The sequence below is a fragment of the Daktulosphaira vitifoliae genome, unplaced genomic scaffold, assembly GCF_025091365.1.
Source record: "Daktulosphaira vitifoliae isolate Bord-2020 unplaced genomic scaffold, ASM2509136v1 Scaffold_1, whole genome shotgun sequence".
Lineage (NCBI taxonomy): Eukaryota > Metazoa > Arthropoda > Insecta > Hemiptera > Phylloxeridae > Daktulosphaira > Daktulosphaira vitifoliae.
Genome location: NW_026099572.1, coordinates 13,948,000 through 13,967,913, shown reverse-complemented (window position 1 = coordinate 13,967,913; position 19,914 = coordinate 13,948,000). Strand labels below are relative to the sequence as shown.

The 19,914-nt window shown below is 23.2% G+C and overlaps 2 protein-coding genes across 3 annotated transcripts; one reads left to right on the top strand and one right to left on the bottom strand.

Annotated features, from left to right (window-relative positions):
* Nucleotides 1-1,903: 1,903 nt before the first annotated feature.
* On the top strand, nt 1,904-18,790 carry LOC126906619 (xaa-Pro dipeptidase). 2 transcript variants are annotated; one of them, XM_050687711.1, is made up of 11 exons: nt 1,905-2,130; nt 2,200-2,392; nt 4,832-5,023; nt 9,974-10,021; nt 14,430-14,491; nt 14,551-14,595; nt 17,323-17,592; nt 17,656-17,804; nt 18,009-18,304; nt 18,371-18,522; nt 18,590-18,790. In XM_050687711.1, the coding sequence occupies exons 1-11, from the start codon at nt 2,117-2,119 to the stop codon at nt 18,636-18,638; spliced, it is 1,470 nt and encodes a 489-aa protein (XP_050543668.1). In that variant the 5' UTR covers nt 1,905-2,116; the 3' UTR covers nt 18,639-18,790. The 2 variants fall into 2 exon arrangements, with proteins under 2 accessions (XP_050544442.1, XP_050543668.1); XM_050688485.1 differs by lacking the exon at nt 14,551-14,595 and having other exon boundaries at nt 1,904-2,130.
* On the bottom strand, nt 14,511-16,835 carry LOC126905932 (FAST kinase domain-containing protein 3, mitochondrial-like). The gene is made up of 2 exons (XM_050686498.1): nt 16,740-16,835; nt 14,511-16,636 (listed from the first exon to the last, which is right to left on the bottom strand). Exons 1-2 carry the CDS (start codon nt 16,811-16,813, stop codon nt 14,629-14,631), a joined length of 2,082 nt encoding a protein of 693 aa, XP_050542455.1. The 5' UTR covers nt 16,814-16,835; the 3' UTR covers nt 14,511-14,628.
* Nucleotides 18,791-19,914: the final 1,124 nt, after the last annotated feature.

Below are 19,914 nucleotides of genomic sequence, written 5' to 3'. Positions count from 1 at the left end.
ATATTGTGATTTTATTTCTATATTGTCTAAGTTAAAATTTAATTTTACATGCCTATTACCTTGTTGAATGCCAAATTTACCCAAATAGTTCTTTTTTTATAAGTACCTATGTTTTTTTAGGTAATATATAATTGTCATGGTGTAATTTGCCTATTCTATTTAATTATTAGATAATTTTTACTAATATTTCTGTACACAGTTCTGTATAGTGTTTATATTATAATTAAATGGTGATTTAAATTAGGTATATTTTGTATAAAATTAGTTATGAATGGAGACTGTTTTTTTTTCGTTTTAGTTATTTTGATAGTTTTAAACAATTAATGGGAGTATGTATTGAAAAATAAAAATGTTTTTTATTGTTATACAAAATGTGTTAATTTTATTTTAAACTTTATTGTTATTTAGACTGCTATAATACATTGTCCAATTGTATTATAAGTCCGATATATCCTTGCACACATTTTTTTATTTAGTGTAATATTTTAAATACTTTAACCAGGAGAAGTTCTTATGAGATCTTTAAGTTCCAAATTTAATGAAATATGTATGTGTTATTGAATAAAGTATGTTTTAAACTAGCAGCTGAGGTCAATTACCAGTATTTTTTGTGTTTGCAATTTTCTTATGATATTAATTATTAAATTCCAAATGATAACACTAACTATCAATCTTCTGTATTGATATAATTTGTAAACGTTTTTAAAAACAATTTTACTGTTTATTGACATAATTAACTACAAAAAAATGTTATGAGAATTTGTTGTACATAATTGTTTTATGTAATTTGTGTTATCTAGAAAATTCCAATTTTTTTTTCAATTAATAGAATTTAGTTTATTTCAAGACCTTTTACTTTTTGACTTATAACCATCTAAAATATACAACGAAATTTATTTGTTAATTTACAATTTATGTCACTTACCTATAAGCTTGTCATGTTATCAAAGAACTATGACATACTCAAAAGAATTTTGCAAGATAAAATATGTCAGTTAATAGAGATAACTCTATCTTTCAATTTATTGGTAAGAAAAGTTAAATACAACTTAAACAAGGTTTTTTAAGAGAGATGATGTTAATAAAATTAACATGTTTTTGACTTAACTAAACTAAAACTTAACTAAATTAAAACTTCACTATATTCAAGTAGGGATATATTATTTATATAATTAACACTTATTAATTATGCTAAGACTCTATTAATTATATATTGCTTATTATAAAATTCAAGTTATCAACAGTTTATTCAATGTCTTCGAGATTATAGGATCGAAATCATTAGTTTATACTTTTGAATTAATTTAAGAAATAATCGTTTAATTTTAACTATAAAAAATTTGATAAAATAAAAAATAATCGTGCTAAACCAATATAATACCAATATTTGAACAAATTTTAGGTTTTCGAATAAATAAGTAGGGTAAATTCTTTATTATAATTGACAAATGTAATTTTGATAAATTCTTTTAAGTAAATATTTTAGAAGAACTGAAATATAACATCGGAACAAAAAAATAAATTTATATCAGAATAATATTATATATATATATATTATATATTATATGCAATAGTTTAAATTACTTGTGAGACTATACCTCCCAAACCTATACCACTTTAAGCCTATGTTTACACAGGACAAAATATTCTCTAATCTAAGATTAGAAAAGCTTATATTATGATTTAAATTATATTTTAGACGCAGATAACAGAATTTAATTTTACTTAATTTGAATGCTTGATCACCTATAATACAAGTATAATTAAATTATACTCAACCAATGTCATTGTAAAATATAGATAACAAACAAATTGACTACAATTCAAATGAAGGCGATATTATGAAGATAGAGCAGTGGTTGATAAAGATTATATGTTATCAATGCTGTTATACAAAAAATATTACTTGAAAAGTACTACTCGTAACTACTTAAAAGTGGTAGAAAATATGTTTTGTATAGTTAAATAATCCATTAAATTTAATCATCATAATAATTGATATTTCTCATTGCTATAATATTTTTAAGTATTTATAATATACTCTAATTCCATACTTCTGCAGTTACACTTATTTGAGTTCTGAGCTTGTTTTCAATTTTGTGAATAAAAAAAAAAAATGACTTGCATGAGGTAGATTTTTTATTTACATTTATATATTCTACTCAAACTATATAATTTAATTGAATGTTATTTCGACAGTTTAAATGGAAATTTTAGTATGGGTGAACATACTCTATCAATACCTAGAGAACTTTATAAGCTAAATCAGGAACGACTTTGTAAATCTTTAAATTCAATTTCTGAACTTCTAAACTCAGATTGTTATGTACTTTTACAAGGAGGAAATGCTATAAGTCATTATTCATCAGATACTGATTATGATTTTAGACAGGTGAGTTATAACTAAGTATTAAAAATTCAGTAAAACAGTTTTGTAATAAAAATTAATTTCAGAATCTACTTAATAAAATTAATCCTTTATTTGTAAGTGAATTAAAAATTAACATGGTAAAAATCAATGATCAATTTGTATAGGCTGTGGTAAACAAGTATTTAGGTTTGATTCTATACTGGCAAACTATAGGTTTTCCTACCTTCTCTTGTACAAAAATAAAAAAAATATTTATTATTCATATTTAACTCTCAATAGAATGTACAAAAATTACATATAAGATATACATAGTTAAAAATGAAGTGATATAAATAACTAAAATAATACAATCAAGAGAAAATAAAATAATAATAATTGAACATTAACTTCTAATATAGTAAAATAAATAGTATATGTAAGTATTACTACTAATGATATATTATTCATAATTATAATGAGGCATTTGTATTAATTAAAGTTAAGATTCACAATCAAAATTAAAGTAAAAATTTTCTAGACTTAAAAGTATATTGTTCACAACTTTTAGATTTGTTAAAACTATATGATTGTGTATGGATAACTCATAGAAAGTAGTCTTAGATTTAGTATATTAATAAGAAACAAACCAACCAATGTTTCTAGGTATTTCTGGACAATTAATATTGCTATTTAAAATTCTAAAAATAAATTATGTATCATTAAATTTATGTATGCAAATTTACTAGTGGTATAATTTAATTTAAATTTATAACATAAGTATTTTAAGGAATGAATTTTATATTATTTAAAAGGTGTATACAACTAGATTGAAATCACACTGTTCATTAATCATGATGTAGCTAAATAAACGCAAAAGTANAGGGATTCCATATAATGGATTCATACTCAAGATTTGAACCTACTTTGGAATAATAAAGAGTTATAAGACATTGAATATTTTTAAAGTCCCAGCATTGACGTTTGATAAATTCTTATATGCGCAATCCCATTAGATTCAAGAATGCCAAGAAGACTAAGTTTATTTATTAAAAAAGCATAATTGACTGAATCAAATGCTATGCTAAGGTTTGTATATATAGCGTTCACTTGGCTTCTTTTTTCTACAGTACTAAACAAGTTTGTACATTTTGATTTTTGGGTTCAAAAATCACACTGTTCATTAATCATGATGTAGCTAAATAAACGCAAAAGTATTAGTTCAAGAATCTTAATTAAAAAAAAAATTTAAAGATTCTAAATTAAGTGCATTTTTACACTTAATTTATAGATTGGACGATTATTTATTAATGAATTAATAGATAAAGATAGAATTTACAAAACTAGATTTCAATAGACTAGGAGAATACTCTGAACAAGAAACAAATTAAATATTTATTGGATGAACAAAAAACTTAATTTTTTATTTTTAAAAAACTCAAATTAAAGTATAATTGTTTTATATTTTCTAGTATGAAATTTATTATGACACCTTCAAAATTTTAAACATAAGCTATGTTGTATTAATTAACAAATTTTGCAATATTAATATATACATGTTTTATTATTATTTTTTTTCATTTAAAAAAATTATTTTATTTAATACATTTAAATTTTGGTAAGAATTCATACTTTGCGTAGTATCCAAAATTTCTTATATACTGTGAGATAATAAGGTTAATATTTCATGATTTTTGTTTAAATTATTAATTCCTTAACTCAATTAAAATTATTAAAATGAATAAACAATAATAATCAATGTAATCAGTGTAGCAATAGCATTAAATATAATTTGATTAAAACTTATTAATTATATTCTACACCTAATGTGTTTACTAGTTGAAATTGGAAATTATAAAATAAATTTCTGTTAACATTAGTGTTGCTATTATTTATATTATATAAATAAAACTTAAAAGATAATTATTTCAAAACGATTACAAAAAGTAATTCTTTATTAAAAACTTATTTTATAATTTTTTATCTCCTGTATTTTTATTACTTTTTACTATAAGGTATTCAATATTAAAATAAAACAAAGCATAACCTTTAAATTTAATTGTGCTATAGAACATGGTTAACATTTTCCGTTGTATAAAAAGAGTGACTAGTAAAGAATGTAAGTCTATAAATATATTTGATAATGACGATTACGTTCATATTTTTTAGCTCAAAATTTCTGGCGATGAACATTTTATTTTCATTTAATTATTGAATATTTTATTTGTTAAAAATATGCAAAACTTTAAGTTATATACTATTTTGATAAAATGTAATACATAACAAATGCTAATACTTAAAATCTACTTTGGCGTAATTAAACATTGTACCAAAATGTAATTTTCATAAAAAAAAAAAGACATTATACCTTAATATACATAAATTTAATCATGCAGTTTTATATACTATACTGTATTTTTTTTATTTTCGTTTTTAATAAAAATAAATTGAATTTTTAACTGAACTGTGTCTACTTATTATTAGGAATCTTATTTTCAATGGACTTTCGGGGTTAGCGAACCGGATAGCTATGGTCTTTTGCAAGTGTCTACCGGCAAAGTGCATCTATTTTTCTCCAGGATTCCAGAGGAACATTATGTTTGGATGGGAATTCCACTGGAGTTAAATGAATATAAACAACGATACCAAGCAGATTACGTGTACTATACGGACAAGGTAATAATAATAAAGTTTTATTGGCGTATTGCATAAAATATATTGTGCGTCGTAATTTTTAGTGTATTTTAGTGTATATTCATGAAAAGCCGAGGATTTGAAAGTGTAAATTTTGTAAGTGTGGAAGAAAAAATTTTTTTAAAAATAGCACCTGTTATAACATGTGCGATTTTTTATTTTAGGACAGATGCCCAGTTTTGTTTTTTGTTTTACATATGATACGAGTGACAATAGAAATGTATATTTTTAACTTAATATAATTTAAAGATTCATTTGCAATATTGAGCTTTTGTTGTAGTTTGTTATAGTCACTAGCAAATATTAAACGGCATAGATAGTTGTGTTGAATGTGTACCCCTGACTAAAGAGGTTCTAACTATTGTTAAAATAAGTGTTTCTTATTTTATCACCTATTTAGTTTTTTTAATAATTCATTTATTACAATATTATTTTACTTAATAATCTTATTTTTAGTTTATGTTAAATATTTCGCTAGTTTTTTAAAAACTATATGTGGAAAAATAATATTTTACAAATTTGAGTATAAAATCTTATCATTAATGTTATTCTTTTAAATGTAGACGAAATAAAAAATTGAATTGTAATCATAAGGTTCATTGAAACTTGATATCTAAAAATATATATATACATACAGTGTACCAGCAAGTTTTATCGTATTTAACAACTTTTGATTTATGGAATATTTTGCTTTATTTTCTTTTTAAAACAATTTTAAGTTTTCGACTATGTTGAAAACATATTTTTTATTATTTATTTTTATTAATTTAAAAAAATAATTTTTTATCTTTAGAAAATTAAAAAAAAATTATATGTATTTATTTTTTATTAGAGACGAATAATAAAAATTATGCTTTTAACGTAATTCTAAATTTTAAAAATTGTTTAAAAAAAAGTTACACAAAATATTTACTGGACTAAGTCATCAAAACATGGTTAGGCACACTATATATATACAGGCAAACCTAATCAAATTGAGAATTCTTATAACTTTTGATTAAATAATCAAATGCAATTTTACATTCTTACACTAAATGCAAATCATATATCTTATTATTTTCTCAAATAAGAATAAAAATATATTTTTATTTTTTCAGCATAATTATTTTTTTTAGTAATTAAAAAAAACTTTGATGGTCGATATCAACTTTAGGATAAGTACTTATTGAGTTATAAACATTTTAATACACGTCCTTGCTACATATTTAGAACCGATCAAATCCATTCCGATCCAAAGTCGGGTTGTATTAGATCTGACCATATTTTTCCTAATGCTCGAATAGTCAGGTTGTTTCAAGAATAGCGGAATCGGCTCGGATGAATTATAAATAAAGATTTTTGAATTGAGTTGGACTGATAAAAGTGATTTGAGAAATCCAAAAATCGGATTGAAATTACAAGAAACAGCAGTATTTTTAAAATATAATTTTTCATAACATGTAATAAGCATGAGGTCATTTAAATAATTAAAAATTTTGTGGGATATATCATTTTAATAAGTGTATACTTATTAGGTTTATCTAATTATACTGCATAGTAAATGTAATTGTGCGTGCAANTGTATACATTATTAGGTTTATCTAATTATACTGCATAGTAAATGTAATTGTGCGTGCAATTTAAACCAAGTACTTGCGTATACATAATAGATTATATTATTTATCTTATTAAAAAAAAGATTAGAACTGAAATAAATAACGTAAATAATATATATATATATATAATTATAACTTTCTCTAAACAAAACATAATTTAAATTTTGCTGACATAGGAAAAATTGTAAATTCGTTTTCTTTTTAAAGAAGGCATCAAATAATGTTTTTGAATTATTGAAAACTTTTAATATCCACATATTTTTACGGAAGATTTCTATTACCAATTTCAGGACACTTTGGTTAAAAACTTTCTTTAGTTATTAAATCGTTAGGAAATTTCATTTTATTTAACTGTTTTTTATTTTAAATAACAGAAAAGTCATGTTGATTATTTATAAACATATACAAGATGTTCATATAGTCTACCAATTAAATAACTGTCTGTTTTAAGTTACAATTATTTTTTTTTAAATCTTGGTAATCTTAATATTGCTTAATTGCGGTGTGAGAATATTCATTATCTTATTTAGTAGGTGGTTATCTCCATTAACACATATATGTATACATATACACAGACTCACAGAAAAGTCTTGTAAATCAAAGTCAGTAAAAAAGTTTATAGTTTTTTTAAATTAAGTTGCTTATAAACTTATATTAATGTATTAATAATGAACAATGAAGGCAAATTATTGCCGTATTGATCAGAAATGCTTAATCATTTTACACAGGATCTAAAAGATTTTTTACTTTTTATAGTCTTTATTTTATTGATCTATTATTCTCTATTATATTGATCGATTATAAGGTTCGATCTAAATTGATATTGCCTACAATTAAAAACTATGTTATACACCAAGAATATAATATCGAGTTTTCTTCATCTAAAAAAATCTGACTTGCATAAGTGCATTCGAATAAAATTTTTAGGAAAACTTAACTTTTCCTCTCCTTAAAAATATTTCTATATAAATTTACACAATTTAACTATAATATTTCTGACATTATAGTTTATATTTTCAATAGCAACTAGAACTGTATGACCTTTAGGTGACTTTTCGTTTAAATTTATGTCGACGTGGCGTTCTCTTAGTAAAATCATTCTTATAAAAAGTTCAATTTTTGAAAATATTATTACTTAAAAATAAAAAATTAGCATATTAATTTTTTATCATGGTGGCTAATATTGACAATATTTTTAGACATAATAAAAAAACCTCATAATCATTGAGTTTTTATACGTGATTTGATATTCAATTAAATTTATACAAGTACAATAACATAAAATCATGGTTTTCTTTTTAATAAAATAAAAAGATTATTAATCTAAATTGTTATAAATTTATTTTATTTTTTAGTTAAAAATGTTTAAAATAAGATATTCTCTTTAATCAATCATTGTTGATTCAAATTGTTGAAAATATTATACATTTTGTTGTCAAAAAAAAAAAGATATGTGAAAGTCAACTGGATATAATATCATATATATTTTATTTTTTGAGTGATTTATACATTGTATTATTCAATTTAATTCATTTTTTTGTAATTGCAACTTTCAAATAATTTTTTCTAGGAATTGTATGATAAAAAAAAAATGTTATTGCGAACAGATTAATTTTTTATAACAATACGAGTGTTGCTTATATCTGTTTAGATTTGTTGCATGTTTTGTTTTATTATTAATTTTTTTAATGATAAATAAAAATACATCAATAAACTAGTACACAAGTTCGGTTAATGACTTTAACTTTTAGATATTGCATACATTTAATTGATGTAATAAAATGCTATTAAATCCGTTGTAGTTATCGATGTTTTTTTATGTTCTTTAAAAAATAAATTTAACCTAAGAACTGTATATTTTGGAAACTAATGTAAACACCAAGAGAATTGAGTAGACTTTCAATCGTGTACATTACTATTTGGTTTTCATAGGTGACAATTTATCGAAGGTTTTTAGAATATTCAACTCCCCTCCTGTATAAACATTTATATGTAGTATTGCAGATAGGCTGAATTGAGTATCTTGATTTTACAAAGTACGCCTTTTCGTGGTGGGTTTAAACTAAGAATTTTATTGATTTTTATCCTTAATTTTGTTTGTGTTTAGGTGCCAAAATCGTGGGATCCGGAGATTCGACCTGGAATGTTTTCCTTTTGTATACATAAATATTATTTCTAATATTGGATGAGTTTGAATGTATATTAATTCTTTTAGAATTGCTGATAGTGTTTATTTAGAGAAAAAATGAACAAGAGTTACATGAAAATCTAAATAACTGTTCATCGATGATCCGTTTGTCTAAATCTTTTGTTATTAGCGTACAATTTTGGATATCAATAGTTTGTTTTAAAAGTTTGTAAAAAATACTTTTTGTGATAACAATGTTGATAAGGGTTAATTAAACGTTTGTTAAGAGTTGATTTTGATATGATGAGTTATTATCTAATTGTAAAAGGACATTAGTAGTCGTGCTATCGTAAAAAGTTTTTTTTCAATAATTATGATTATAATTGCACAACTTGAGTATAATTTTAAATTTAAAATATTATTGAAAACTAAAAAATATAAAAAAATATCTTATTTAAAAAGCCACAAAAATGATTAAAAACTTGCGGATACGTATTTCGAGAACAATTTTACTATTATCAACGCTAATCATATACAATTTGTATTTTCACTCTTAAATAATGGTAAATTTTTCTAAAGATAGCGCTTCATATCCAGAATATAATTATTATATTCTGCTTTTACTAAAATGTTTTTTAGTCATGGCAGATTCAATGGTTTAATGGAAGTCAATATCCGCCTTAATGAGAATTATAATTAAAAAACACGTACTTCATTAGCTTGACAAATTTTGAATTGTTCAAATTATTCAAATATTAACTTGTTTCAAAATTTAAAATTTTCTAACGAAATAAGTGATCGTTCGAAAAAGGTATTGAAAAACATTCGATAGAATAGGCTATAATGATTTATTGAAAAAAAATTGTCTCACACTTATGGGAAATATGAGTCATTTTATAGTGTAGAGGTTACCAGGAAAAAGTTTCTTGATTTAATTGTCGTTTTTTAGAGATTATAACAAGATCTTCTAACTTAAATAGCTGATAATTTCTAGGTATAAGTGTGGGGAAACATTTTTAGATTTATAGAGTATTTTTTGGTTTATACGGTTCAAAGCTTAAAATTATGACGGAAATTTAAAAATATGAAAATAAATTTTTTATGAGTTCTTATAAAAGAATGTGTACTGATTATATAATGAGAATAAAACAAATTATTTTATATAAAGTTTTCTAATTATTTTTATATTTGTTTATAAATATTTTCTAGCTCGCTGAAACATTGGAATTATTGAAACCATCAGTTTTGTTGACTTTGGTAAGTAATAGTTTTCGATTTATCTATACAATTTTATTTGCAACCATAAATAATTTAAAACAGGATTAAAATTATTTTGCTCGTTACATGCGTAGTTTTAAAATTTATTTTAATAATTTAATAACTAAACTTTTTAAAAGACTACAATATGTCTCGGTGCGTAGGTTCTCAGTTTTTGGGCAATGTAAGTTTACCATCTTCATTGGCACAAGCAATAACTTTTAGAAAAGACATTAAACATGATCAAATGGTTAAAAAATTATATATTATTATGTGTACATATTAAATTTCCTGAATTAATATATTACTAAATTAAAAATGTTGCTCAATTCTAATCTTTCTTATTAGCAATAAATTCATAAACTATCCAGACTATTTAATTTATTACAATTGACAAATGGTTGTATAAATATACTAAGCTATTTGTTGCATTGACTATAATAGTATTTTCTACCTTTTGGTTTGCAAATATTTTAACAGGCAACATATTTATCATATGAATAAATATGAACTTCACTAGTTTAATAAAACGTAGTTTGATTATTTATATATCACACCGTTGTGTTAACTCTTAAAATGTCATAATTTTACACATAAAAAAATGGTAAATTAGAAAGCCTCGTTCTTTCTTTCTAAATTTTTGTAAAAAATATAATAATTTTTTTTACAAACTAAAAATTATATGAAAATTAAAATAATAATTTGTGATCATATGATTATGCATAGATTTTAAATAAATTTAATGAATTAAATGTAGTAAAATTAATTTATATTTGATTTGTAAATGGTTCTTGAAATGTAAAGTTTTCTTTAAAAGTTAACCTTATAACTATAGGATAATAATTGCCAAACATAATAAACAAAACACACGTGTAATAATAATAACCGTGTTCTAGTTACTACAAACGTTAATTAAACATTTTAATATCAATAATTGTAACTATAAACTGGTAACTAATGTGCGTACAAAATATATGATGTTTTGAAACCTAAAGTGATATTGGTTACTATTCCTTTTTTAACATTTCTGAAGAAATCAGTGCTATTTCATTTGAAATTATCTAAGAAACGTTTAGAGATGATTTCAAGGAAAAAATTGCATCCTACATATTTATTAAATGATCCTATAGAGATTTAATTTATACAGCTAAATTAAAATTCTTTCTGTTAGCTTATTATAGTGGAAAGGGTTTCAAATAGATTTACGTTAAAACTTTAATATGAATCTGTTCTTCCTAATTTTGTAAAGTATATCTTATAATTGATTATTGACCATTGAGATGCACGACTAGTAGAGTACGATAATTAATGCTGGTGAGTATTTGTTGCGCGTAATTAGACTTGTGTGAGATTTGCAAGTTTTAATTTGACTTGTGTTTTATTTGGTCGCGCATCGTTACCAGGTTAAAATGTAAATAATAAGTTGCTTAATTATGTATGGACATCATTGAATATTTTTTGGTTTAAATTTATGTATAGATAAAATTTAGTACGAGTAATAACTAATTTATAGGTTGAGTCGTTTTTAGAATATAGTTCAAAGATATTTTTGCATGTTAAAAAGTGTTAAAGTATTTTCAGAACATATTGGTTTTTATAAATATTAAAAATATTTATGTAATGTTTGCTAATTTCGATTAATATTTCCTATGCATTTTATTTAATAGATATTTTTATTTGATGATAGATTATTGATTAAAATGTTTTTAACGAATTTGTCAAGTATTAACTGAGTGACGTTAATATTTGATATATTAAGTATAAACTTAACTGTGAATTTGAGTGATTATGATATTAGTTGATACAAATTTACTGAGATTACTAGATTTTTTTTATATTTTCACGTTGAATAATTGCACATAGTCAAAAAAAAAATATTTAAGTTGAGTAAAATAGTGTCGCAGGATAATACATTATTGAAAAGTGTATTATCTATTCTAAAATAGAAACATGGGACCTGCAAGTTCAATTTTAATTTATAAGATTGTTATCTATAAAGAATAATCATCAAATGACATTTCAAAACGAAGTGCATTAAATTTTTACATGCTTATGTACTCAACGCAGTTAATTTTCAAACGTTTACACAATTTAGTTGGCTAATTATAACTTTATTCTATTACGTAGTGCATTCGAGGCGTTCAAAACAAATCATGTCCAGTGATAATAACTTTGTTGTTTACTAATATTCTGATTTCAGCCATAACTGTTTACCAATGGCATATGATGACACAATCGTTATCACCTTTTTTATTGACTTCAACAATAATAACAATAATATGACTAGTTACAAAAGTAGTTTTTAACTATTTACATTGTTGTTGTTGTTGTTGTTGCGTATACAGATTATTTACACTGAAACAGTCGATTTATGTCCTATTTAAATTTCTTACGCAACTAATCATCAAATTGCTAGATCATGCATTGCTTTCGAATAGTTCTAATTGATTTTTTTTTGTGTGCTTAATTATAAATAAATCTAGTTAAACTTATTTGAATTAAATAGTTATCTGACGTATTTCATTGACCACAGAGAAAAAAATCGTTCGATAAATACTTTTTCTTCTTTGCTCAAATGTCTAAAAATATATTTGCACTATGCACTAGATAACACGTTATTTATCTATTCTCAATCGTTTTATTTTTTTGTTTGTATTGAGCACATTATGGAATTCTTTGACAGTCGCATAGATTAATATAAAACAAACACTAACCTTATTAATTTTCGTCGATATGTCGTGCAATCACTTCTTTGATGCGTTTGTATATCTTTAAAATTAGTGGACTGTAATATCTAACTACGTTTTATTATATAGACATTTCAATTTTCATTAAGAATTTGTTTGCAAGCTATTATTTTTCTGCAATTATCACTGACTATATGAAAATGAATAGTTTTCATGTAGTCTGTAATATATTGTTCTATATATTGAATACATCTGTGAACAGTAAATATGTTCTTCAAACATGAAATGATGTAAACATTATAAAGAATATTTATGTATTTACGACAAAATTCTTCTTCTTCTTTTCCCTTGCCATAATCCCTACTACTTGGGGTCGGTCACCCTTATCCTAAACTTCCACTTGACACGATCTCCCACATCGTGTACGCTCACATCAGTCGTCCTCATATCGCATTCAATAACAAAAATTACAAAATTCAATAACAAAATTTTCATCATTTATGATAATATTATTCAAATATTTTAGTATTTAAATCAATAATTTATTTTTCTATTATTAAGTTTCGTTTTCATTGTATTTTTTTAAAAGATTTTTCAGTTTAAAGATTAAATTTAATTGAAATTTGATTTTCTTTAGATGAATTCAAAGTAGTATTTTTATGATTGATTATTCAACCTCTTGTATAATATTTTAATCTTGAATTGCTTGTAAGTCTTAAACTAATATGTTTATTTTATCTTATTGAAAAAAAATTGAATTTTTATTTTTAAATAATGTCAAATAATATGATTATGGGTTATTTTATTGATTCGATGATGCTCTTATCCAAATAATAAAATACTTATTTGTTAAAAATTAAAAACTTTTGAAAATTCTTTTTTTTTTTTAATAAAATAACGGTTTGATAAAAAATCAATTTTGTTAGATAGTTGAACGAAAAAACTATATTTTTTTATTAGTTCAACAAAATTTAACTGTAGAAAGTTTCATTTATCTCTATAATAAATGTTCTTGTATTTTTTAGTCAATAAATACACATCTTGGTTACAATTACTGTACACCTAATTTAGGATATTATTTTCTCCTGTTTAAATTGGAGGATGAAGTGTTGATAAGTGTCTCAAATATTTGCTTTAGAATAACAATTCTACTGCTACTCTTTAATACTAGATAAATGGAAGGGCTCTATAGAAAAACAAGACAACTCACTTTTTTTTAATTTTCAGGAAACTGAAAAAAACTACTAGTAAATTTAAAAAAAAAAAGATAATTTTTTAACTTATTCATTGTAACTATTTTTCCCTTGGTTAAATGTATTCGTCATTTTAATCTTAATTTAGAACCATTAAAATGTAATTTGAAAAAAAAATGGAGTTATCTTGTTTTTGCATAGAGCCTTTTAATTTTTGTTTTACTTGAAATGAAATATATGCTATTTGGAAATTCGATAGTGTATAAAAATTAACTGATACAACACCAGTAAGTGTCCTTTTAGACTATTGTGAAATATTTGCAATAAAGTAGCATAGGCGTAAATTTTAAAATTAGCTCCCGAGAAATCACAGAAAAACTGTACATATAATAAGGATTGTTACATAAAAAAAAATTAGGAAGGAGGAAATTAGATATAAGATATGTGTTAGTATATATATAAGAAAATTATATATAATATAAAAAAATTTGAAATTCTGATATTGGTTAAATTATATATATTTTTTAGACTGGAGTTAATTCTGATAGTGGATTAACAGTGAAAGAAGCTCATTTTGATGGCATAGAAAAGTGAGTTATACAACACATATAATTTATATAAATTTAATGTATTGAAATTTATTCAACAGATTTGACGTAAACAATAAAATACTATATAATATAATATCAGAATGGTAAGTTGACATATTTATTACTTATGTATATAATTAGAGTGGACCTAACATATTTTTGTATCGATCAAAAATATACTCAGTTATTTCAGCTGGATACTTAAGTTCATTTAATTTGTTATAGTTCATAGTTATAACATTTAATCCAATTTTTCTGAAATGACGAATTCTTGTTTCTTCCATGCCAATTAAATTTTCACTCTCCCAACAATAATGTTCTGGTAAATGTATAATAATGGCAGAACACAACCCAGGATATTCTTTAAAATTTATGTATTTATAGTTAATTTCACTATTTTTGGGATGTACCAAAGCATCAATGAAATAAATGCTCATAATAGGCAATTGACTTAAAAATATAGAGTAAGAAATATTAAAGTCTTTAAATACATGTTCAATATTATTACTAACATATTTAATTACTTTTTTTATTCTAAAATCTATCCAAATACTTTTAGCAGATTTATCCCTTGGTAAGACTGGTCCTTGGAAATGCTTACACTCGAGTGTCATACATTGATCAATAAGTTTCAATTTCATTTTAGTGTGATCTATTTGTCCTCCTTCATCATATAACTGCTGTAAAAAACTAGGGTTAAACACTCTATGAATAAAGTTTAATGGATGTTTTTCAAGGAAAACACATGCTATTAGCATATCCAAGGTTTCATGTGATTTAAAATTAAAAAATTCTTTATTCATAATATTTTCTATAGTTTTCCAAAAATTTATTGGACATTTTGGCTTATAATTTAACTGGCCAAAAGGCCAAAAAATATCTCTTATTTGTGAAGGATTTAATTGTTGATTAAAATTTACTAAGTATTTAGCACAACCATCAAATATTTTCTCTGATTGTATGTTGAATTTTGAACTGTATTTCATAATTTCAACTAAAAGTGATGGATTTTTAATTGCATTATGTTTGGCTTTAACATATCTTTCTAAAGCCTTTACAATACCAATGTCAACATAACCTATTTGATTTAGTTCTATAACTATTGAAGTTAGATTTGTTTCACTAATCGTGTGAATATTAGTGTTTATCCATCTAGATATAATTTCTAAAATTTTAATTGAAACACATTTTGTTAATTTCATTGTGTATATTATTTCTATTAATTCATCAACATTTAATTTGTGCCAAAAATCTTGAAATCTTCTTTCTAACATATTCATTATAGTTTTTCTACTTTTTTTCAATAGATACATTATTCTAAACACTGTTATAATATTGCTTTCGTCAATTTGACTATTTTTGTCCATTATTCCTACCCATAGCTGATCTGCTTTTTTAAAGTCATTTAATTTTGAAAATGTATCAATTGATCTGCATAATTCATTTATATTTAATTTACTTTCTGTTACTCTACATAAAATTTCTTGTGATAATATATTTTTATATACATCTGATGGCAAGACTTTAACTTGATCAAGAGGTATTAGTTCTAATGCCTCTACAACAGAATTTTGATCATCTCCGTTTGAAATTATTTGCAATAATTTGTGTAAAATAGTTGTTTTTGTATAATCAATATTGGTCCTAGTTTCTAAAAACGACGAAACTCTATAAGTTGCTACATGAAATTTGAAATTTTCTAGTTCAACAATTTTTTTTAATGCACATAGTGCTACTGCAGGTGTTATTTCATCCAACATAACTATTTCTAATAAATCTATTAGTGATTTAACTGATGAGCATTTTTTAAAACCTCTAATAACATCTACAATTTCTTCTTCAGCTTTTTTGCGGTCGCTCTCAGAATTGAAATCTTTCAATTTGTCTATAAGGTTCATAGTATTTGAGTTGATTTCACTTGTACAATCACTGTCAGTACAAATATCGTTACCACATACATTACGTACAATTAAGGGTAGTTCTCTTATTTCATTACCTTCTTGAATCAGGACAGAGGTATGTCCTAATTTGCTTGATTTATATTTCAGGTTTTGGTTTTTAGCAGTATTTAAATGTCTTAGTAAATTGAACAAACTTACTTTGTTAATATTCACATTTTGGAGGACTATCCTTGACATTTTCTCCCTATAACAGTAAATAATGTTAACAGAAATTTTAGTGATGTAATTTTTTGATTTTTTAAGTTTTACAGATATTATTATTTGAATTTATACATGGTGTAACTTACATATATACAAACACATATATGTATATGTATATAAATTTATATATATTGTGTTGCAAAATATTGAGAAATAACATGCATGATAGTGTTATCTATTTTAAGGTAAATAGATAATGGTCGTCATTTTATACAATGAAACTAGATAGAGCTGTAAGCACTAGTAGTATTCATTTCAAATATTGTTTTTTGTTAGGAACATTTGACATTATTCTTGTAAATATGTTCGAGATATTTTAATGTCTTTTAATAAATTTATAACTTTATAGTCCATTAAACTTATTTTTCAAATCAAAAATATAGAACATCAAATTTAATTAAATAATTATAATATCATTTTGATCAAACATACAGTCTTAAATTAATGTAATAATTATTACAAGTATTTAAAATAATATTAAAAGTATCAAATTATTTAAAAATTTTTAATTGGTCATTCTTCTATTTTTCATTTATTCATTTGTATTAAATTTAGTACTAAGTTAATTTTTTAACCAGGAGTCATTAAATGAAACAATAATTTTGTATTTCAATGTTTTAAGTAATATATTTTATCTAGTTTCAGTAATATTAAGTTATAATTTTATAGTCGGGTAATTAAAACTGAATATGAGAAAGAAGTCATGAGATATGCTACTAAGGTTTCTTGTAATGCTCACAAATCAGTTATGTCAAAATGTAAACCTGGAATGTTTGAGTACCAATGTGAAGCAAACTTTTTACACTATGTTTATTATGTTGGAGGATGTAGACATGTTGGATACAATAATATATGTTGTTCCGGGTTAAGCAATGCTATTTTACACTATGGACATGCTACTGAACCAAATGCCAAGAAAATATGTGATGGTGATCTTTGGTAAATTTTTTAATTAATTTGTCTATTATTCAATCATATTTACCTTTATGTCACATATTTTAGTCTTTTTGATATGGGTGCATCTTATTGTGGTTATACAGCTGATGTTACAGTTACATTTCCAGCTAATGGGAAATTTTCTGATGATCAACGTTCTATTTATAATATTGTACTTGCAGCAAATCAAACAGTTATGAAATCAATAAAGCCAGGTTAACAATGTTTGTTTATTTGCATTAATGTTACTTTACATAATTTATTAATTATGTAGCTTTAAAATTTACAACTCATTCTATAAATAAATATAATTGATTTAACTCAACACATGGATACATCTAGAAATATTTTAAATAGTACATCAATCCATTAAGCTTCAACACATTCAAATTAATATAATTTATATTTTTATGATTTAGGTATATGTTGGATTGAAATGCATATTCTTGCAAATAAAGTTATGTTAAAAGGACTGCTTGACATTAATTTACTTCAAGGAGATGTTGATGAAATGTATGATGCTGGACTTGCAGCAGTTTTTCAACCTCATGGTCTTGGACATTTATTAGGACTTGATGTACATGATGTTGGAGGTTATTTAGAAGGATGTCCAGAACGTCCATTACAGCCAGGTGTTAAAGCTTTGAGAATGGCAAGAAAATTAAAAGCTGGAATGGCGATTACTATTGAGCCAGGGTGTTATTTTATTAAACCAGTAAATTATTTATGTTATAATAGTCATATGTTAAACACAAAAAAATTATTATGTTTAATTATATAGGTTTTAAAAAGTGCTCTTGAAAATCCAAATTTAGCAAAATATATAAATCAAGAAGTACTTGAGCGTTTCAAAGTTGTTGGTGGTGTTCGCATTGAAGATAATGTGTTTGTTACTGAAAATGGAGTTGAAAATTATACTCCAGTCCCAAGAACGTATGTTAATTACTCTTAATTCAATAGTTTATCAAATAATTAATTATTTTGGCTTTTAAAATTTTAGAATAGAAGAAATTGAAAATTGGATGAGCAAAAATGAAATGTATAAATAAGTCATTTACATGAACTATAGTATTATATAATCATTATCAATTTATGAATTAATCTAAAACAATTATATATAATTATAGAAAACTTATGCTGTAATATTTTTACATATTCAATATTTGTGTTATTGGCAATGTGATAAAATAATTTGAAAATTTTACTAATAATATACTATTTGTTAAATTTTTTAAATAAATCATTATTCTTATATAATTAAAAATTATTGATGAATTATAATATTTTATAATATAATTAAATAAATATTATGAGTTATAGAAAAAAGAAGTGATTTAAATTTATAGAAAGTATATTGGTAAAATGTTTTATCCTCGCTTTAAGATGAAGTGATTTGAAACTAGTAATTACTGATTAATTTATAACACTTCAAGTCTAATTTTAATTTAATCTTTTTTTTATTTCTAGAAAAACTATTTTACTATTATAAAATAAATTATTATGAAAATATTGTTTTAGCAAGTATACTTTACAAACGAACTCATCTCATAAATATTTTTATATGCATATGTTTGTGTTGAATTTTTATGCGTTTTACATACAATTTTCATTTAGGTTAGAAACATAAAATTAAAATTCAAGAGATTTATTACCCTTATTCCAAAAGTGACCTAATATGTTTTTTTTAGTTTTGAGAAAGTCAGTTTTATATTAAATGTAACTTAAAAAAACTAAAATAATTTAAAACTTATAAACTTTATTCATTAATGAATAAAATGAAGTATTTTATTAAAATTTGGATTAGTTTTATTTCATAAATTTAAACAAAATAATTTAATCAATAAATTTAGTTATTTAGCTTAAAAAATTTAATAAAATATTTATTTCATTATTTTGATATTTTAATCACTCATGTAAGAGGATATTATGAGATGATTATGCATATTTTCTCAATAGTTCATGCTTCATATTTAAAAACTTGGCATGTAAAATAAATAAAATCAGTTTGTGACATGTATTTATTTTGATCAATTTTTTGCATGTATCTTAATAATTAAGTATTGTAAAATAATGGAAGCTACCAAAGCCATGAAAAACTATTTTTAATTTAATATTATTTTCATTATCATAGATCAATTTTTGGAGTATTTTATACTCTTAGTTTGTTCTTATAGTTTAATTTAAAAAAATTGAATTTACAAGTAAATAAAATTTTTTTTTATCTCTACTGATAAAATAGGTCATCCTGGGAATGTTTTAAGGTGTTACTTCTGGGTAGCATACAAATGTATGCTTATTTTAATGTTAATATTTGTGTAACATTTT

What these genes read in the sequence shown, in the direction of transcription:
- LOC126906619 (XM_050687711.1), top strand. An exon ending in TATAATATAATATCAGAATG is followed by an intron (nt 14,596 to 17,322) that starts GTAAGTTGACAT and finishes ATAATTTTATAG; the next exon opens with TCGGGTAATTAAAACTGAAT. An exon ending in TATGAAATCAATAAAGCCAG is followed by an intron (nt 17,805 to 18,008) that starts GTTAACAATGTT and finishes TTTATGATTTAG; the next exon opens with GTATATGTTGGATTGAAATG.
- LOC126905932 (XM_050686498.1), bottom strand. Translation starts at nt 16,813, where the DNA reads ATGTTATTTCTCAATATTTTGCAACACAATATATATAAATTTATATAC. An exon ending in ATATATGTGTTTGTATATAT is followed by an intron (nt 16,637 to 16,739) that starts GTAAGTTACACC and finishes TTACTGTTATAG; the next exon opens with GGAGAAAATGTCAAGGATAG.